The following is a 16,581-nucleotide window of genomic DNA, read 5'->3' as shown; positions in this document are numbered from 1 at the left end:
AATACCACGTAGATCAATAGACAACGACTTACTAATACCAAAAGTAAAAAAACGACGCCCTCAGCAGACCCCGCAGGCCTTCCTGCAGTGGACTGCCATATAGTCGGGGTTGGCGGCGCACTCCCCTGCCTTAGCCCACTCGGAGCACTGGCTGGCGGTGTCTCCGCAGCCGGCGATCGCTCCGTCGCCGCAGAGGCCACAGGCGCGCCGGCAGAACACGCTCATGTAGGACCAGTTGGCGGTACACTGGTTGTCGGCCGCCCAGCCGGCGCACGAGCCACTCCGGTCCTCGCAGTCTGTGGGCGGGGTAAGTTAGGTCAGTCTAAGTCTATGTAAACCGTAGAACGCTCCCAAGGAAAAAAAGTGAGGACAAGGGTCGGTCGGTGGTTACTGTTCGACGGCTGTCATTCTGAAAAAGTTTATGGGTACCTACCCCGAAAAATTGTTAGTGTGGAACTGCTCGACATTTAATATTTTGCACGTGTTTAAAAACAAGCAAGTCACTACTGGCAATGGTAGGGCAGTGACTCGTTTCGGTAGAGGCTGGACCTCGTCGGCCTTATATGGCTCACTCACCTCCGCATGTGCCGCAGGAGAGGGCGCAGTTGATGCCCATCCAGTTGGGATTCTTCTGACACTCTCCGTTCTCCGCCCAGAACTGACACGATCCGTCCGTATCCCGGCACTCGGGAGCGCCCGTCACCGGTGCCTCCGTCGGCACCTCGTCACAGCCGTACAGTCGGTTCAGCTTGGCGATGTCCAGGTCGGAGGGACCGTCTCGTTGACCCATGCGCGAGCTCGGCACCAGCGCGGTGATGGTCGGTCGGCTGGGGTCCGCTGCGAACGCCGTCGGTCCGTAGTGCAGGACCGAGCCCACGTCATACGGCTCGCCCAGGTCCAGCGTCTGGCTCCAGGGCTTCTTGTCGAAGTTGTAGGCCATGCCAGCGCGAATGTTCTCCCGGTGGATGATCACGTGATTGTCGCGGTCGGCTCGACTCTGCTCGTGCCAGAATCCGGCCGCGTGGAGCAGCTCATGCGCTACCACACCGCGGTATACGCAGCCATTACCGAGCGAGAGCTCCTGGCGACCGCCGAACCGTCCCACGTCGCTCGAGCAGCCCCGACCCTTCTTGATGTGAACGTAGTCGCGTTGGCCGGAGCGCGGCACCAGCCTCAGACAGGAGCGCTGAGACAGCTGCTGCGCGGCAGCGGCGATAACTGCGCGCTCCTGGTCGCTGAACGTGGAGGCGATCGTGTAGGGGATCTCACCTCCTGGCCACAGCTGGTGCCGATTTCGCACGGCGTTCCGGACCCTCCCACCGCTGTCACCCCCTGCGGTCTCCAGGTCTTTGCCTTCCTCGCTGACTCCGGCGATGTCTCCCTCGTAAAGACCGGCCAGCTGGGTGGGGTCGCCAGCGTCGGGCGCAGAGAGCAGAGCGTCCGCCTCCAGACGGACGGCCGCCTGGAAGTCGTCGGGAGTCAGCGGCACGCCGAACTCGTCGTCAGTGACGTCATCGATGATGGAGGTAACGTCGTTGGTGACGGATATGAGTGATGCGTCACGCTTGACCGGAGGCTTTGAAGACATGACCGAGTGAGGAGATCGCTTGGCCCACATGGGCGGCCGACCTCGCGGAGGCGACTGTTCTATGGATTCGGATCGCTTCTGTGAACCAGTCAGCGAGTCGTTGACGGTGTCTTGGGCTTCGTCATTGCCACGTTTGGCCCAGAATGGTGGCGCTTGAAAGTCTGAGTCGTCATTAGCTTCTTTGGAGCGTTTTGCCCAGAATGGTAGCGGCTGTGGTGGTATACCAGCTCTCTTCCCGCTAACATCGACCGGCGACATTGCGGTGGTACGACTGTCGTTAACAACAAACTGAGCTAAACCTCCGAGTGACCTCGGCTCACGGCTGAGCATCTCTAGCATCTTCAGGAGCGACTCCGGCAGCCTCCCGAAGGCAAGAGTCGTCACCGCCGGTAGCAGCAGCAGACTCAGACGCAGCGGGTGCATGGTGGAGCGGCTAAGGATCCACAGGGGTCTGATGCCACTTTCAGGCGACCAGCGGACTATATACACCCACCGGAGACGGGAGGGTGGTATTGGTAGACGTCAACATGAGGGTGGCAGGCGACAAACAGGCGGGCTGTCACTTGTCACCCTTCCGCCGTGTCTTGTGTGAGGAAGGAATGGATATCATAACCCATCGGGTGTGGATGTTCCTCGGGAGCCCGTGCGGGCTTGCGAGCAACAGCCGTCCGCTCCCCGTTCCGGTCACCGACCTCTCGCTGTCCTGGTTTCCGACCCGTCCCCCGACCCAGTGTTGTGCCTTCAGGTGGGTTCTCCGATGTAAACAGTGCAGGATCGATACTCAATCGGCCGCACACTCACCACCTGCACCGTCGTCGCATGACGTGATGAGTGGGCACGCTATCATCACAGATGACCAGTCGGCTCAATTTATTGTTCAAACATGGCCTATTAATTTGACCTCTTTCGGTGCTGCTGTTTGTGTAAGAAAATGTTTCGATCATATACCCTTTTACTGGTCGGAGGAGGAGACGGAGTGAGCGGTTCAGTGCCCTCGTCATTTTTCTGCTCTGTACGAAAATTGGGCTAGCGACCTGAAATTGACTTTCTGAGAATTCATAGGGAGTACCACGCCATAAATGATAATGGAGTATAATCATTGGATTCACGTTTTGTCGGCCAGTAGGCATAGACTGTGGGCTGATTAACTCCACTTTCTCCCGGACCGATAAATTAGCATAGTCTGGATGGGGGGGGGGGGGGGGAGAAATGTTTTTTTTTTTCGCTCGTGGACAAAATCATTTTAGGCGTTTGCCTACCCCTTTTATTTGACCCCGGCCCTGGCTGGTCAAATCCGATTTATTTTATCCGACTTCCGATATAAAGTAAGGAGTACCTAAGGCGTCAACAATTATAATGAGATAAAGAGCTAAAGTCAGATGTTTCGATTGATTGATTTTTTCACAACTGAATGAAAATCTATGCCATGTCTTATGTGTTCATGAGCGTTGTTACTCCAGTAACGTCACAAGCTCTCCTTATTTGCATCGCAATGAAATTCCCGTATCCGTTTACATCCCGCTTGTTGTTAACCGTTCAGTTTGTCCTTGAGCTCGGCCCGGGTCAGTTGCAGGGGGATGTCGTCCCGGTTTTCCCCATGCATTATTCGCCAATCAGCTTAACACTACCAGTGACGTCACTGGTGGATCGCCAATCGGGGCCGTCCGGCCGGCCGGCCGGGCCCGTAGGCCAAACGCAGACGTTTTCAGAAAAGCGTAAGCCGTAAGTACAGTCGTGGATGAAGTTTTGCTGTGATTCGGCTCTCCAAGAGTGCGTCAGCGGACCAGGACCCGGATAAAGGTCATAGTGAACCGGCATCTGATAAAATCCGCTCACGGCTTAGCAGCCGACTTCGACCCTTCGCCCTCGTAAAGCACAAAAGCTTGCCGGTCATTAATCCACCTGCATCTTCTCATCTGCTTAATGCCTATATCGACCAGCTACTTCAGCCGTTTTGGAGCGGCTCACGGCCAATAACACGCCGGGCGTGCGCTAGCCGCCGGTGCTAAGCGCTAACCATTGAGTGCGCGTGGCCGACTGCCGCCCCGATGGCGCTGGCCCCCGGCACCGACACCGGCGCGGCGCCGCTGACCCATTGGGGGGGGGGGGGGCTGCTAATTAGTTGAGCCGGAATTGGGATAGAAGCCGGTATGGGATTGGGATAGAAACTCAGCGAGACTAAGGGATTGTGTTGTGCCTTCGGTAGGCCCCCAAAAATCACCGGTGTAGTGCCCTCAGGGCCACCGGTTATGAAGCCTTTGGAGGCACTGGTGTGGGCCCTCAGAGGTAGGTACCGGTGTGAGGCCCTCGGAGGCATTGGTGCGGGGCCCCAGAGGTACCGCTGCGGGCCCTCTGAGGTGCTAGTGTGTGGCCCTCAGAGGCGCTGGTGAGGGTCCTCACAGTTGCCATTGTGGCCTGTGGGCCCTCAACTGCAGTGTGGGGTCATCACAGCCGGGTGCGGGACCCCTAGAGCTGCTGGCTCGAACCCTTTATAAGCCGACAGGGGCTCTCAGAGACCGACAAGGGGCCCTCAAGAGGTCTGCGGTGTCTTCAGGAGCCCTGCGGAGTCCTCAGAGACCAGCAAGGTACTCTCAGACGCCGGTGGGGGCCCTCAGAGTCGTCGGTGTGGGGTCCTCAAAAGTCACCGGTGAGTGGCCGTCCGATGCGAAGGTCCCGTCTTAGGCCGTAAGAGGCTCCGGCGTTGAGCCCTCAGAGCCGCCGATATATGGCCTTAAGAACAGACTTGTGCCGTGACCAAAAATCAAGATCCAGGATCCTCAAGGTCCCACGGCAAATTCAATTTCTAGAAGAAGCACTGGTTTGGGCCTTTGGAACTTCATTCAGGGATGCCGGTTGAACTCAGAGGTGCCAGTGTGGGGCCCTCAGCTGGGCACCGGTTTGGGGCTTTCACAGCCACCGGTGAGGGCCCTCGCAGGCGCCGTTGTGGGCAGTGGCGGCGGAAGGTATTTTAGGATAGGGGTGCAAACGATATTGAAGCGCCCCTTCCCCCTGGGCGCCCCTATACCATATACACGGTTGTAGTAACACAAACAGTGAAGAGACGTTTGACAATGTGTTGTACCTGTTAACACGTTCAGAATTACAGTTTTTATGTAACGAGAAATAGTTAGCTACATTCCATAGCGTAAATGTAACCTCCATAATGTTCGTTTAGAAACAACCTCATCACCATATCATAAGATGCTCCGCATCTTTCGACGCCGGTAGGCGCCCCAGACACCAGTGGATTTACTGCCGCCTTAACCCTCGCCCTGGCAGGGGGGGTCGATGCGACCCCCCCCTAAGGTTTTTCGAAGATAGCGTAAAAACGGCGGCGCGCAGCGCCGCCAAATTTGGCACAGCCTATGGGGCAGCCTTTTTACATATGACCTGAAAATTTCAGGTCCGGGTGACCTTGGGTCAGGTCACCAGGTCAGAAAAACCGGTACAAGGTCATGGTCAAATTTCAATTTTCTTTTTGCACCTGTCCAACTCACAGTTTTGGACTGATTTCCTTCAAACTTTCAGGATGTGCTAGGTTCACCGAGTTGTATAACATACAGGGTGTCCCATAAGTTCGTTCTCACCTTTTGTTTGCATGTAAAACATAGTACATTGCGTTTTGATATGTTTATAACCCCTCAATGTGCTCCCCATTTCATGAGCAAACACATGAATACATGCTGCGACATGCCAACCGGCATGTTTGGCAGCATAGCAGGCTTGAAGTTAGCCCAGACTGACTTGGCATGCGCCGTGAGCTCCTCAATGCTGGAACACCGCTTCGCTTCGACGAGCCTCGATTTCAATATTCCCAACACATTTTTATGAAATTTGGATCCGATGAGTTGCCTGGGATGTGATCTTGCCACACACGCCTATCACAGTCTCCTGGCACTGCTTTTATGCTTTGCTTGACCCCTGCACTGATGCACTGTCTTGCTTGAAGATGGGCCTACGACCTCCCGGATGCCATTTTCTACTAAAAAAAATGTGGTCATAGTGTCATACTTGCGGTTCAAGTTAAGCTAGAAAGCTGAAACTCCTCCTAGATCTTCTTGGAGAAGCATTCTGCGTCCCAAGACTGTTTCTAGAGCATCATTCGCAACGTGATCAGTGTCTGGAGTCTGGACGCATATTACCCCACATTACCGTGACCCTGGCCTTTTGCATAGGAATAAAGCTGGATGACACAAAGGCCTTTTCCGTCGCCCATATGGGACCGTTTTGGGGTTCGGACGGGTGTTTTATCTCGAGCACGGACTAGGTAGTCCAGATGACCACATTGATGTCATAGATCCTCCAGTTTTTTAGCCTCAGGCATAACGAAACACATGTTTGGCCATTTTAAGACGTTTTTGACTGTTTTGAGCCCTCCGGTAAGTAGAGCTTAAGTCACCTTGAGTTAGGTACCCCGAAATGATACTCTTAGACAGCTGGTAATACATCCTGAAAAGCCTGTTTACCAACTTTCTAACGCTAAGACCTTTTTGACGGCCATTTTGGCGCCACACAGTTTTGGCCACATGGCTCACTCGTGAAAGCTGACAAAAAAAGAGCATAAACTTGCAGCGATTGACTCCCGACAAATCATCGGCGTCACTTGTTGACTGTGCGTCCAGTTAGCGACAGACATTGGCTACATACTGGATGGCCTCAATCACCCTCAACCGTCGTAAATGGCCCAGTGCGGTCTAAATACCGAGACGTTCCCGTATCAGAGACCTCTATGTTGCGGCGTAAGCCGTCTCCAAAGGAAGTGAACTCTCTGGCAAAAAATATTTTGTCTAGACGAATTAGTTACCGTGGAGCACATTCACAGTTGCCATGGCAAACCCAAAAGCTCAGTTACAAAATAAATTAAGCGTGGCTTTAAATAAGAGAGCCTCTTAAAGAAAAATTTAGGTGAGAAGGAACTTATGGGACACCCTGTATAGTTCGGGTTTTTTGAGGTCACTGACCTGAGGTCAGTTAGAGGTCATTACGTCGTAATGTTAAGCCTATGGGAAAATACTAAATTCGGAAAATACTGGAGATGTCCGCTTCGTTCTATCACTTTTGTGCTTTGAAACCATAGTACTTAACAGCAGGTCACTTGGTGCTTCTTTGTTTGGCGTACTTATCCATGGGTCAGGTCAAATGAGGTCAACTGAGGTCAAATGACGTTTTTGCCAATAACTTGGCACATAATGACGCTAGAGCTTAAAAAATGGTATCATTGTGTTCCTGGTGAACCGCCGAATCGAATGATATGCAATATGATGCAATTTGGTTAACTTGAACTTAATTTATTAATTTAAGTTGACTTAAGAAAAACTTTAAGTACACTTAAGCAAGCTTAAAAGTATATCATTCGATGCGCCTTGACGTGCTGAGTTCACCGGTGCTTTTCGTTTTGCTCTATCTTAATTAGATCAAAAGTTATAAGTGAAAAACTGTTGACCTGTTTTAGCGAAATTTTTACATTTATACCCCCCAAAACCCCCCCTACATATTGACCTAGAGCAACCAAACTTACACAGGGGCGAGAACTCCAAGGGGCCCAACTACCTACCAAATTTGGTGTTTCTAGGTGCCATAGGAGCCAATCGCGAGGGGGGTCGCATCGACCCCCCCCCCTGCCAGGCCGTGTTATGAAAAATGCCCTGCCAGGGCGAGGGTTAAACACCGATAGGTACCTCAGTGAACCGAATGCCGGCCTATACCACCGATAAGCGCCCCGGATGAATAAATACCACCCGTCAACGCCGATAGGCGCCTCAGTGAAATTAATGCCGCCCCAATCTCCGATAGGCGCCCCAGGTGATACATGTCGCCCATCAACACCAACGGGCGCCCCATTGAAATGAATACCGCCCTTCAACACTGGCAGACGCCCCAGTGGAATGAATGCCGCCCCACAATGCCGATGGCCGTCCCTGCACTGGAAAATCAGTTTCGCCCCTATACAGGCGCCCATAGAAGTTTGCAGAGTGCTATTCCTGGTCATAATCATCTCCCTAGTAAAAAAAAAAAAAAAAAATAGCAAAATACGCCCTAGCACTAGGGGTGTAACCGCCCATACGGACAGTGCAATTTTACAGGCCCCAATCTCGGACCTCCCTTAACATTCATATGTTGTAAACGGCAAACCGCCCCCGATAAATGTTACACAAACTAATTTCCTCTCGCATATCGGCCATCAGGCGCTCCTTTTTGTCGCATGGAGCCTGCAACGCTATAAGCCCTCATATGTTCGTGTTGGTGTTCGGAGGCTATCGCCTTCAAAGACGTCTCCATAAATGTTTCTTTTTCGTCCCACACACAGGCGCCCCTCTTTCGCATGCAGGCGCCCCTCTTCCGCATGGCGCGCTTCTCGAGTGGTTGCGCCCTCCTAGCCTTTATCGCCTGGCAAGATTATATTCGACAGGGTCGGCAACATCTGCTTTTGTTTCAGATAAGGATGCCCTCCACTCTTCAGCATATCAAAAGATACTTTTCCCACGTCATTGCCACCCTCTTCGTGTCACAAGTGCCTTTATCAGTTGCGGTGTCGCACTGCTCAGCTTTATGGCTGCCGCACCTCTTAACTTCCTGCCTCCTCTACAGATTTTCGAGGCGCCCCTTTCCATAGCTTTAGGGTGCAGCTGCCCCCCTTGCCCCCCTGCTTCCGCCGCCACTGGTTGTGGGGGCCTTCAACCATTGGTTTAGGGGGTCATCACAGGCGTGTGTGGAACCCTTAGAGCTGCTGGTCCCTGATAGGCCGGTAAGGGCCCTCAGAGGCCGGCAAGTAGCCCTCAGAGGTCGCCAATGGGCCCTGAGAGGCCGGCAAGGGGCCCTCAAATGCCGACAAGGAACAATAAAAAGCCGGTGTGTGGCTCTTATGGAGAGAAGTGTGGCTATTCGGAGCACATAAGGTATTCTTTAGAGCCCTGTGGGGCCCTTCTGAGTCGAAAATGCCAGCGTGGACCCTCAGCCGCCAATTGGCGTCGCATGCGACGCCAAGGGGCCCTGCAGGGCCCCTCGGGCCCGAGAGGCCCCCTGATCCGATGGGGGCACGTGCCCCCTGCCCCCCCTCCGGGTACAGATAGAGAATGCAATCGGCGGTGCGGGACACAACAATTGCCAATCGTTCCTTCTCCCGTCGCGAGGTCGCCCATCCGACCCATATCCCAAGATTGTCAACCGTGGGGCTCGGGTCGGCAATGTATCGGCAAGGAAATCAGCTTTAGGTGGGTAAAAAAGTTATTAAGGGTCATAAGTTGTCGTTACGTTCAGTAATAACAACGATGAAGTGCCAAATGTACCCGACGTACGGCTTGGAGCCGGGCGCCGCGCGGTCTCCACCAGTGACGTCACGCTAATGCTTAGCGACCGGTCCATTGGAAATTGCGGGATGATTCTACCTCTCTTATACGGCCTTGGTCAGTTGTCGCCATCCGGTTCCGCCAGCCAATCATTGCCCGCAATTAAATCATGTGACCATCGCCCGGGGCGGTCGGACTCCTTGGCAGCGAGCCAACTCTCCACTGAGTGTCCCGTGATGTCAATGTGCGTTTGAACATTGACAGTGCGAATTGTTGTTTCAAACGAACCGCATTGTTTCGGTGGTACGATGTGGTGAATGGTGATTGTGTTCCACTCGGCTCGGCCTTATTTAGTGTTGTGCTGTGAAGTGTGTGGTGTTGACGTGTTGTGACGCGTGCGTCGACCGGAAAGCTTTCGTCATAGACTGAGGACGTAAACCTGTGGACTGCGTTAGCTCAGCGCAGAGACTTCAACTTCTACCACAAGGATTACTATCGTCCAAGAGCGGAATATGGAGTCATTTCCCAGGTTAGTCCCAGACCCATCGGTCTAGTACCGCTGTGATTTATGTATTTGTCGTGTGTCATTTATTTAAGACCGGGGCTGAGCTGAATACTACGCCGGTACCTACTTATTATTATCTCAGCTGTTCAGCTTGTTTTTCGGTTTCCGATTTTGTCCCCGTTAAAATCAAAGGGAAATTTAACTTTTGATGACAGATTCCCCTACCCGAACATGCCCAAACTTAAAAGCCGTAAACGATCAATCTTCTTTCGTAATGCATTTCACGAACTTTAAGGAGAAAAGAATTGTGTTCGATACTTAAAAGAACGAACACGAACAAAACCGATCCATTTATTTGGCTTGCACATTTGTACAAAAATAAATAAATAATTATTTAAGCTCGTAACTAACGCAGCTTAGTCGTATTCTCACGGGTTTCTTCCTCCATCCTTACCCTGCTGCGAGAGCACGACGTAAAGTGATGCCACTGATACTGACCGCAAAAAAAAAATACAAGAGCTGTCGGATCAGACAAGAATATCCTGTGGTATCACTCACCCACAAACGGGATCTTTGAACCCTTATCAAATCTTCAGCGCTAACAAAACCGATCTATACGTACTTGAACGCATCGCTGAACGTCGGCGCCAAACATCGTTCTCCATTGGGTTTCTCTGTGTGTTATTATCGCATGGCTCCTAACCTGTTACATCACAACGAACGATGGTAGTTCCCTTGATGATGTCACTGGGGTGCTACTGTGCTGCGCTCACAGAGCGGTAACGCGGACATAGTCGATCTGCATGGCGGTGTCGTCGCCGTTCCAGGTGGGCAGCCACTGGTCGCGGCCCTCCCAGAACTCCTTGGGCGCGTGGGGCGACGTGTTGGACCACGGCTTGGCGCCGTTGCCATTGGTGCATCCATCGGGAATGAAGCCGCCCGTGCCTCCGACGGCGACGTTGAACTTGATGTAGAACTGCGCGGCAGAAAGAGAAGTAGTCAGGCTAGCACAGATATGTATCGTCTTACAATACAGTGATCGTTATTTGTCGAAGGTAGGTGTTCATCAGCCTCCTCATAGATTATTAGCATTGTTAGTTCACGTCAGTCCACTGTAAAAGTTTATTATGTCGTACCGGCTGGTCGAACGGTGCCATCTTGGAGCGTCCGGCCCAGGGGTTGTTCCTCCAGGTGTCCTGGTCGAAACCTCCCATCTCCCAGAAGCCTCCCTCGGGCGGGGCGGCCGTGCCGATCTCGTTGTCATCGACGGAGAAAGTCAGACCGTCTGAAACGGGCACCAAAAGTTAGGAGTGTGATATTAATGAGGTAATATGCAATGGAAAAGTACAAATGATTCATTCAAGCCGAACGCTTATGTGAACGAAACCATGCACCGTGTATGACAAGTCAAGACGGGTGTCATTAAAACAGTCGATTGCTGATGTCACAAGGCCCGTGAGAGCCGAATATCACAAAGTCAGCACCATCAGCCAGAGGACTTTGTAACGATCTCGCACATCCCCACACAGGGTGACGTACCGGGCGTCCAGACGACCTTGTAGATGTGGAAGTCGGTGTCGAAGCCGGCCTCGTCGTTGAGCTCGTAGTGGGTGAGCGGCCACTGGTTGGACGGAAAGTCGGCGCCCCAGTGCATCGTGGAGGCAACCTGCTGGGTGCCTGTAACACACAGCGTGAATGATCGATCACCCGACGGGACGGTTCAATACGGAGACACAGACGGTGAACAGTGGTGGCTGGTTTTTCTTGTGACGACTATCGATTGGCGCATAAGCTATTGAAGCTGTGGTACATTTAGTAAATTACTTTAATTTGGTGGTGATGCTGGCTCTCGAGTAGGAATATTTTACTATGGATACTATATCCTTGAGCGTATTAAGGTGTAGTCATCGCCAAAATAGTTTGCCCTCTTTTTAGTTTTCCCAGTTACCTTATCGTAGTTTCGTTTTGATGGTTGTGCCTCTTAGGTTAGTTTGAGAGAAATACGGACCGCATCGATCCGAACCGGCCACTCACCGATCTGGGGTCCGTCGCCGCAGCTGAGGTCCTTGTTGCCGCGGCTCTCGACGATGTCGATCTCACCGGAGGTAGGCCAGTTGCCGTAGGCCTCGCGGACGGGCATCATCCAGATGGCTGCAGCCCACGGTCAGAATACCGTGAATCGTTTGGATAGCTCCTCTTGGGAGGGGTGTCGGAGCCTGGAACTCGGGGACCCACCTTAGGATTGTCGAAATCAAAAGTGTGCGAAATTCATGTGGACCATACGACTTCAGTTAGACAGTTTGGTGAATAATCACGGAGATTAGTTTTGCAGCGCTTAGTTGCTTACGAACACTCGTAAATGGGCATGAAAGTGAATAATCTAGCGTGAAAGGCTGTCGCCTGTAACCAAGTAGGTAAGTAGTGTATAATTCACACTATCCCGTCACAATATATCATTATCCCGACTGCGGTGCTGAGGTTCATCGCTCCCGACTCACCGGGCCAGATCCAGTCTCCAGCCGGCATCTTGGCGCGGACCTCGACCGTGCCGTAGGTGAAGCTGAAGGACAGTGGCGTGCGCACCGCAGCCGACATGATCGGGTTGATGATGTTGTCCGCGCTGCCGGTGCGGCTGCAGCCGTAGCTCAGGGCGCACGTGCACCTGGGGGACGACAGAGCCGGTAATCAGTGCAAAGACTGGCAAGACTGGTTGAAAAAAACTGACCGACTGGCACACCAGGACACCAGAGAGGGACATTATTAACCTCCGTTTGGATCAAGTATGATACATGTGCCGCGGTGTACTCACTGGTCATAGGGCGCGCCGCCATTCATGTCCAGGGTGCCCGAGTAGAGGAACTCCTCGCCGAACCGCTCGGCAGTCAGCGTCGGCTTGATGAAGAGCACGCCGTCGCGGATGAAGCTGTTGGTGCGGTTGTTGTTGTAGCCCTCAAACTCCCAGTTCTGCGGTGAACAGAGGGGAAATGCCGGTTAGTGAATAAGTTTCACATCTGAATAGGTATTGGTTACTTGTAGCTCATTTAAATGAAGTAGGTAATGCGAATTCCTATAGAATAATACAAGTTATCAGATCACTACAAAAACTTGTTTGTGATGAAAGACCTCTTTAATTTCAGACTGTAGCTTTTGACACGTGGCATATGCTTCACATGTGCCAGTGAAACAAGCCATGACTTTTGACGATTGATCGGTGCTTTACATACAGGCAATAGACAGCAATGCCTTCGTTTGTCATTTCCGGATGAAGAGTCACTTACGCCGCCGCCCCAGAGTGTGAGCTCGTGCTGCCAGGTGACCATGTCGAGCTCGTCAAAGTTGTCCTCGAAGATGACCTCTCCGGAGAGGGCCGTCTTGCCCTCGTTGTAGGTGGTGACACTGAGCTGGTCGGAGACCGGCCCGGCGGCCACGGCGGCCGCCAGCGACGCCAGCAGCAGGGGCAACATCGCGCAGGGCTGCCGAACACGGCGGGACATACATGAACGGAGAGATAGAACACACCGGGATATAACGGCGAATAGGCAGCACGCCGGGACAGGTCAGGGACTTTGCTTACCTATAAATGAATCGAAAATAAAGGTTCCCATTGAGTTTCTTGCTTCTAAAGGACTCGCGCTTGACACAACATGTATTATTGTGAATCAATGAACGGCCACAGACCTACCCGTTGCTCCGCTCCATCATTAGATGCAGTACTTCTGGACATTGACTTTTTCTGTATAAGTCTTTGTACATTATGTGGCCCACACGAATGGAATCATCTGCTACATTATTCTAGCGCCATGTCTCACCTGAGGTGTCCTGTTGAGACGGAGCAAAACCCTCCTCTATCGGACCACGACTGTCGAATGTTGGCAGACGCCCCCTCCGGTTATATACCAGCGGACGTCGGCGGGACGACGTGAGACTCCGCCGCGCGTGGGAAATCCCAGCTGCGTCGCCTCGTAAGATCTGCCAACCTACCAGTCACGCGCATAGTCGCTTTTGACTTGCAGTTCGGCTGAATCAGTGCATGGGGATGTTGGCTGTGACGTCACTACCTGGATGGAAATGTGGCGAAATGATGCATAGGCCATAGCTGATACGGGAGGTTGATTATTGAACAGCTTTGCATATACCTACCCCGAAAGTTGCGGCACCCCGCTGCTCGGCATGCATTTACGGTGATGTGGTTGGCCCTTTAGCTAGTCATGTGAAGTTTTCTCAATGTGGAAATTAAACCCCTTGTTACTCGCACCAGTGTGCTCGCTTATCAGGTAATATGATCAACGGTGTTCAGGTCCTAAAGCGTTATTTGCCAGAACGATGATACAAAATTTCATTCTTCACTACGCAATTCAAACAACCGAACCGTTTAGTATTGTTGTCAGCAGCTTAGAGCTCGATTCTTTTTTTAAACTTAACCCTCGCCCTGGCAGGGGGGTCGATGCGACCCCCCCCCCTAAGGTTTTTCGAAGATAGCGTAAAAACGGCGGGCGACGGCCAAATTTCGCACAGCCTATGGGGCAACCTTTTTACACATTACCGGAAAATTTCAGGTCCAGGTGACCTTGGGTCAGGTCACCAGGTCAGAAAAACCGGTAGGTACAAGGTCATGGTCAAATTTCAATTTTCTTTTTGCAGCTGTCCAACTCACAGTTTTTGACTGATTTCCTTCAAACGTTCAGGATGTGCAAAGTTCACCGAGTTGTATAGCATATAGTTTGGGTTTTTTGAGGTCACTGACCTGAGGTCAGTTAGAGGTCATTACGTCGTAATGTTAAGCCTATGGGAAAATACTAAATTCGGAAAATACTGGAGATATCCGCTTCGTTCTATCACTTTTGTGCTTTAAAACCACAGTATTTAACAGCAGGTCACTTGGTGCTTCTTTGTTTGGTGTAGTTATCCATGGGTCAGGTCAAATGAGGTCAACTGAGGTCAAATGACGTTTTTGCCAATAACTTGGCACATAATGACGCTAGAGCTTAAACAATGGTGTCATTGTGTTCCTGGTGATCAGCCGAATCGAATGATATGCAATATGATGCAATTTGGTTAACTTGAACTTAATTAATTAATTAAAGTATACTTAAAAATAAAGAAAAACTTTAAGTACACTTAAGCAAGCTTGAAAGTACATCATTCGACGCGCCTTGACGTGCTGAGTTCACTGGTGCTTTTTTGCTCTATCTTAATTAGATTAAAAGTTATAGGCGAAAAACTTTTGACCTGTTTTTAGCGAAATTTTGACATTTATACCCCCCCAAATCCCCCTAAATATTGACTTAGAGCAACCAAATTTGCACAGGGGCGAGAACTCCAGGGGGCCCACCTACCTACCAAATTTGGTGTTTCTAGATGCCATAGGAGCCAATCGCGAGGGGGGTCGCATCGACCCCCCCTGCCAGGCCGTGTTATGAAAAATGCCCTGCCAGGGCGAGGGTTAAGTGTCAGTTATTGCACTGGTCAATTTACATTTGGGCGGTCAATTAACCCAAACGGCCAATTTAGATCACTCTCCTCTACCATTAGGTACGTTTGACATGACAGCCGCGTTGAGTGACATACCTTTTGTTTGGGAAAGGTTAATTTGGTTATTGACCTAAGGTCTTCGCCAGTCAAGTCAGTATTTATGTTTGCATGGGAGGGTCTGATGCCATGTTCCGTATCTTTCGATTGGCATCCTTTTTTATTTCACTCGCTAGCTCAATTGAGTCAGTAGTGCTCGACGAAACACTCCGATGACTTCAGAGCATCTTTGAAATATCGCGCACGGCTCTATGCAAGATTCAAAAGGAAAAAATTCATATACCTATCGAGCCTTGCATTAGGAACATGATTCCAAGACTACAAGTGCTCGAAATGGGATTTTATGTTTTCGGAGTTAGGTAAGTAGCGATTACCTATTTCACGTTTAGAGTAAGATTGGTGAGATCATTTAACCGACTTAAAGGGACCCTCCCACCTTAACCCTCGCCCCGTTGGGGGGGGGCATTTTGGCCCCCCCCCCCCCCTGTGGTTTTTCCTGAATAGCAAGAAAACGGCGGCGCGCAGCGCCGCCAAATTTTCAGTACCTTCCCGGGCATCAATTTGACACCTTCACACCAAATTTCAAGTCTTAGGTCACCTAGGGTCAGCAGTTATTGAGGTCAAACTGAGGTCATGTTCGAGCAAAAATGAGCAAAAAACATGCAATCTTGAAACGCTCACCAAATCTACAGTTATCAAGCAATTTCAAAGTTCTTTATATGGTCTAGTAGACAAAAAGCGGCGCTACAAAACTGCTATCTCCGATTTTCAAAATTTTTGTTTTTGACCAAAAAAAAATCAAAAAAATTTTGTTTTTGACAAAAAAAATAGAAAAATTGATTTTGTTTAGAAAAACTTTTAAAAAATCCAAATTTTTTCCGAATTGCGAAAAAAAAAAACGGAATATGTGTGATAGCCCCAGCGCTCTTCTATATACATACCAAATTTCAGATCGATATCTCGTTTTTTGGCCAAGTTATAGCGAAAAAACTGTTCAAAAATGATGACGTCAAATTTTTTTAACTCAATTTATAGCGATTCTAGACCACGTACGGCAAAACAAAGACGACCATTGAACTCCCCGTGACGAGCTGCATCGATTCGATACCCATTTTATGCAAAAACATTAACTTTGAAATTTGACCTAATTTGACCTGACCTTGACCTGACCTTGACCTGACCTTGACCTGACCTTGACCAAAACGTGACCTAAGCTGGCCCCAAAGGCTGCCTGACCCATATAATCGCATTTGTCATGTAAAATGGACCATAAAACATGTATCACACGACACTTTCATATTTTGACCCCCCGTGACCTGACCTCTGTGACCTGACCTGGTATCAGTGACCTCAAATAGCAAAATATGTGTTTGAAGAACATTTCCCCATCGACGATTTTCAATGAAATGCATTTTACTCGATTTTACAACGCATTTCTTGAAATGCCTGTAAACGGTGAAAATTGGACCTTTGACCTGACCTGTGACGTCATCGGTTTGACCTAGGTCAATAAAATTGGGTCACAAGGTAGTTCCCCGTTGGGGCTATCCAACGCCGTTTACTGCTTGTCGCTATGTTGCGTGGTTCTCGAGATCTTAGGGGGGGGGGCAAAATGCCCCCCCCCCCCAACGGGGCGCGTTGCTCGGCAGAGCCCAACGGGGCGCGGGTTAACA

At 50.8% G+C, this 16,581-nt stretch overlaps 2 protein-coding genes across 2 annotated transcripts; both read right to left on the bottom strand.

Moving 5' to 3' along the window:
- Positions 1-60: 60 nt before the first annotated feature.
- LOC122387681 (zinc metalloproteinase nas-13-like) lies at positions 61-2,274 on the bottom strand. Its single transcript, XM_043378086.1, has 2 exons — positions 577-2,274; positions 61-296 (listed from the first exon to the last, which is right to left on the bottom strand). The coding sequence occupies exons 1-2, from the start codon at positions 2,009-2,011 to the stop codon at positions 61-63; spliced, it is 1,671 nt and encodes a 556-aa protein (XP_043234021.1). The 5' UTR covers positions 2,012-2,274.
- Positions 2,275-9,710: 7,436 nt separating this feature from the next.
- LOC122387647 (beta-1,3-glucan-binding protein-like) lies at positions 9,711-13,724 on the bottom strand. Its single transcript, XM_043378015.1, has 8 exons — positions 13,189-13,724; positions 12,658-12,852; positions 12,189-12,343; positions 11,878-12,041; positions 11,414-11,530; positions 10,919-11,056; positions 10,516-10,664; positions 9,711-10,355 (listed from the first exon to the last, which is right to left on the bottom strand). Exons 2-8 carry the CDS (start codon positions 12,841-12,843, stop codon positions 10,149-10,151), a joined length of 1,116 nt encoding a protein of 371 aa, XP_043233950.1. The 5' UTR covers positions 12,844-12,852; positions 13,189-13,724; the 3' UTR covers positions 9,711-10,148.
- Between the last annotated feature and the right edge of the window lie 2,857 nt (positions 13,725-16,581).

Source organism: Amphibalanus amphitrite, unplaced genomic scaffold (assembly GCF_019059575.1).
Source record: "Amphibalanus amphitrite isolate SeventyFive unplaced genomic scaffold, NRLGWU_Aamphi_draft 000294F_arrow, whole genome shotgun sequence".
In the NCBI taxonomy this organism is placed as follows: domain Eukaryota; kingdom Metazoa; phylum Arthropoda; class Thecostraca; order Balanomorpha; family Balanidae; genus Amphibalanus; species Amphibalanus amphitrite.
The sequence above is the reverse complement of the archived record's forward strand: the minus strand, read 5'-3'. Positions and strand labels throughout refer to the sequence as shown.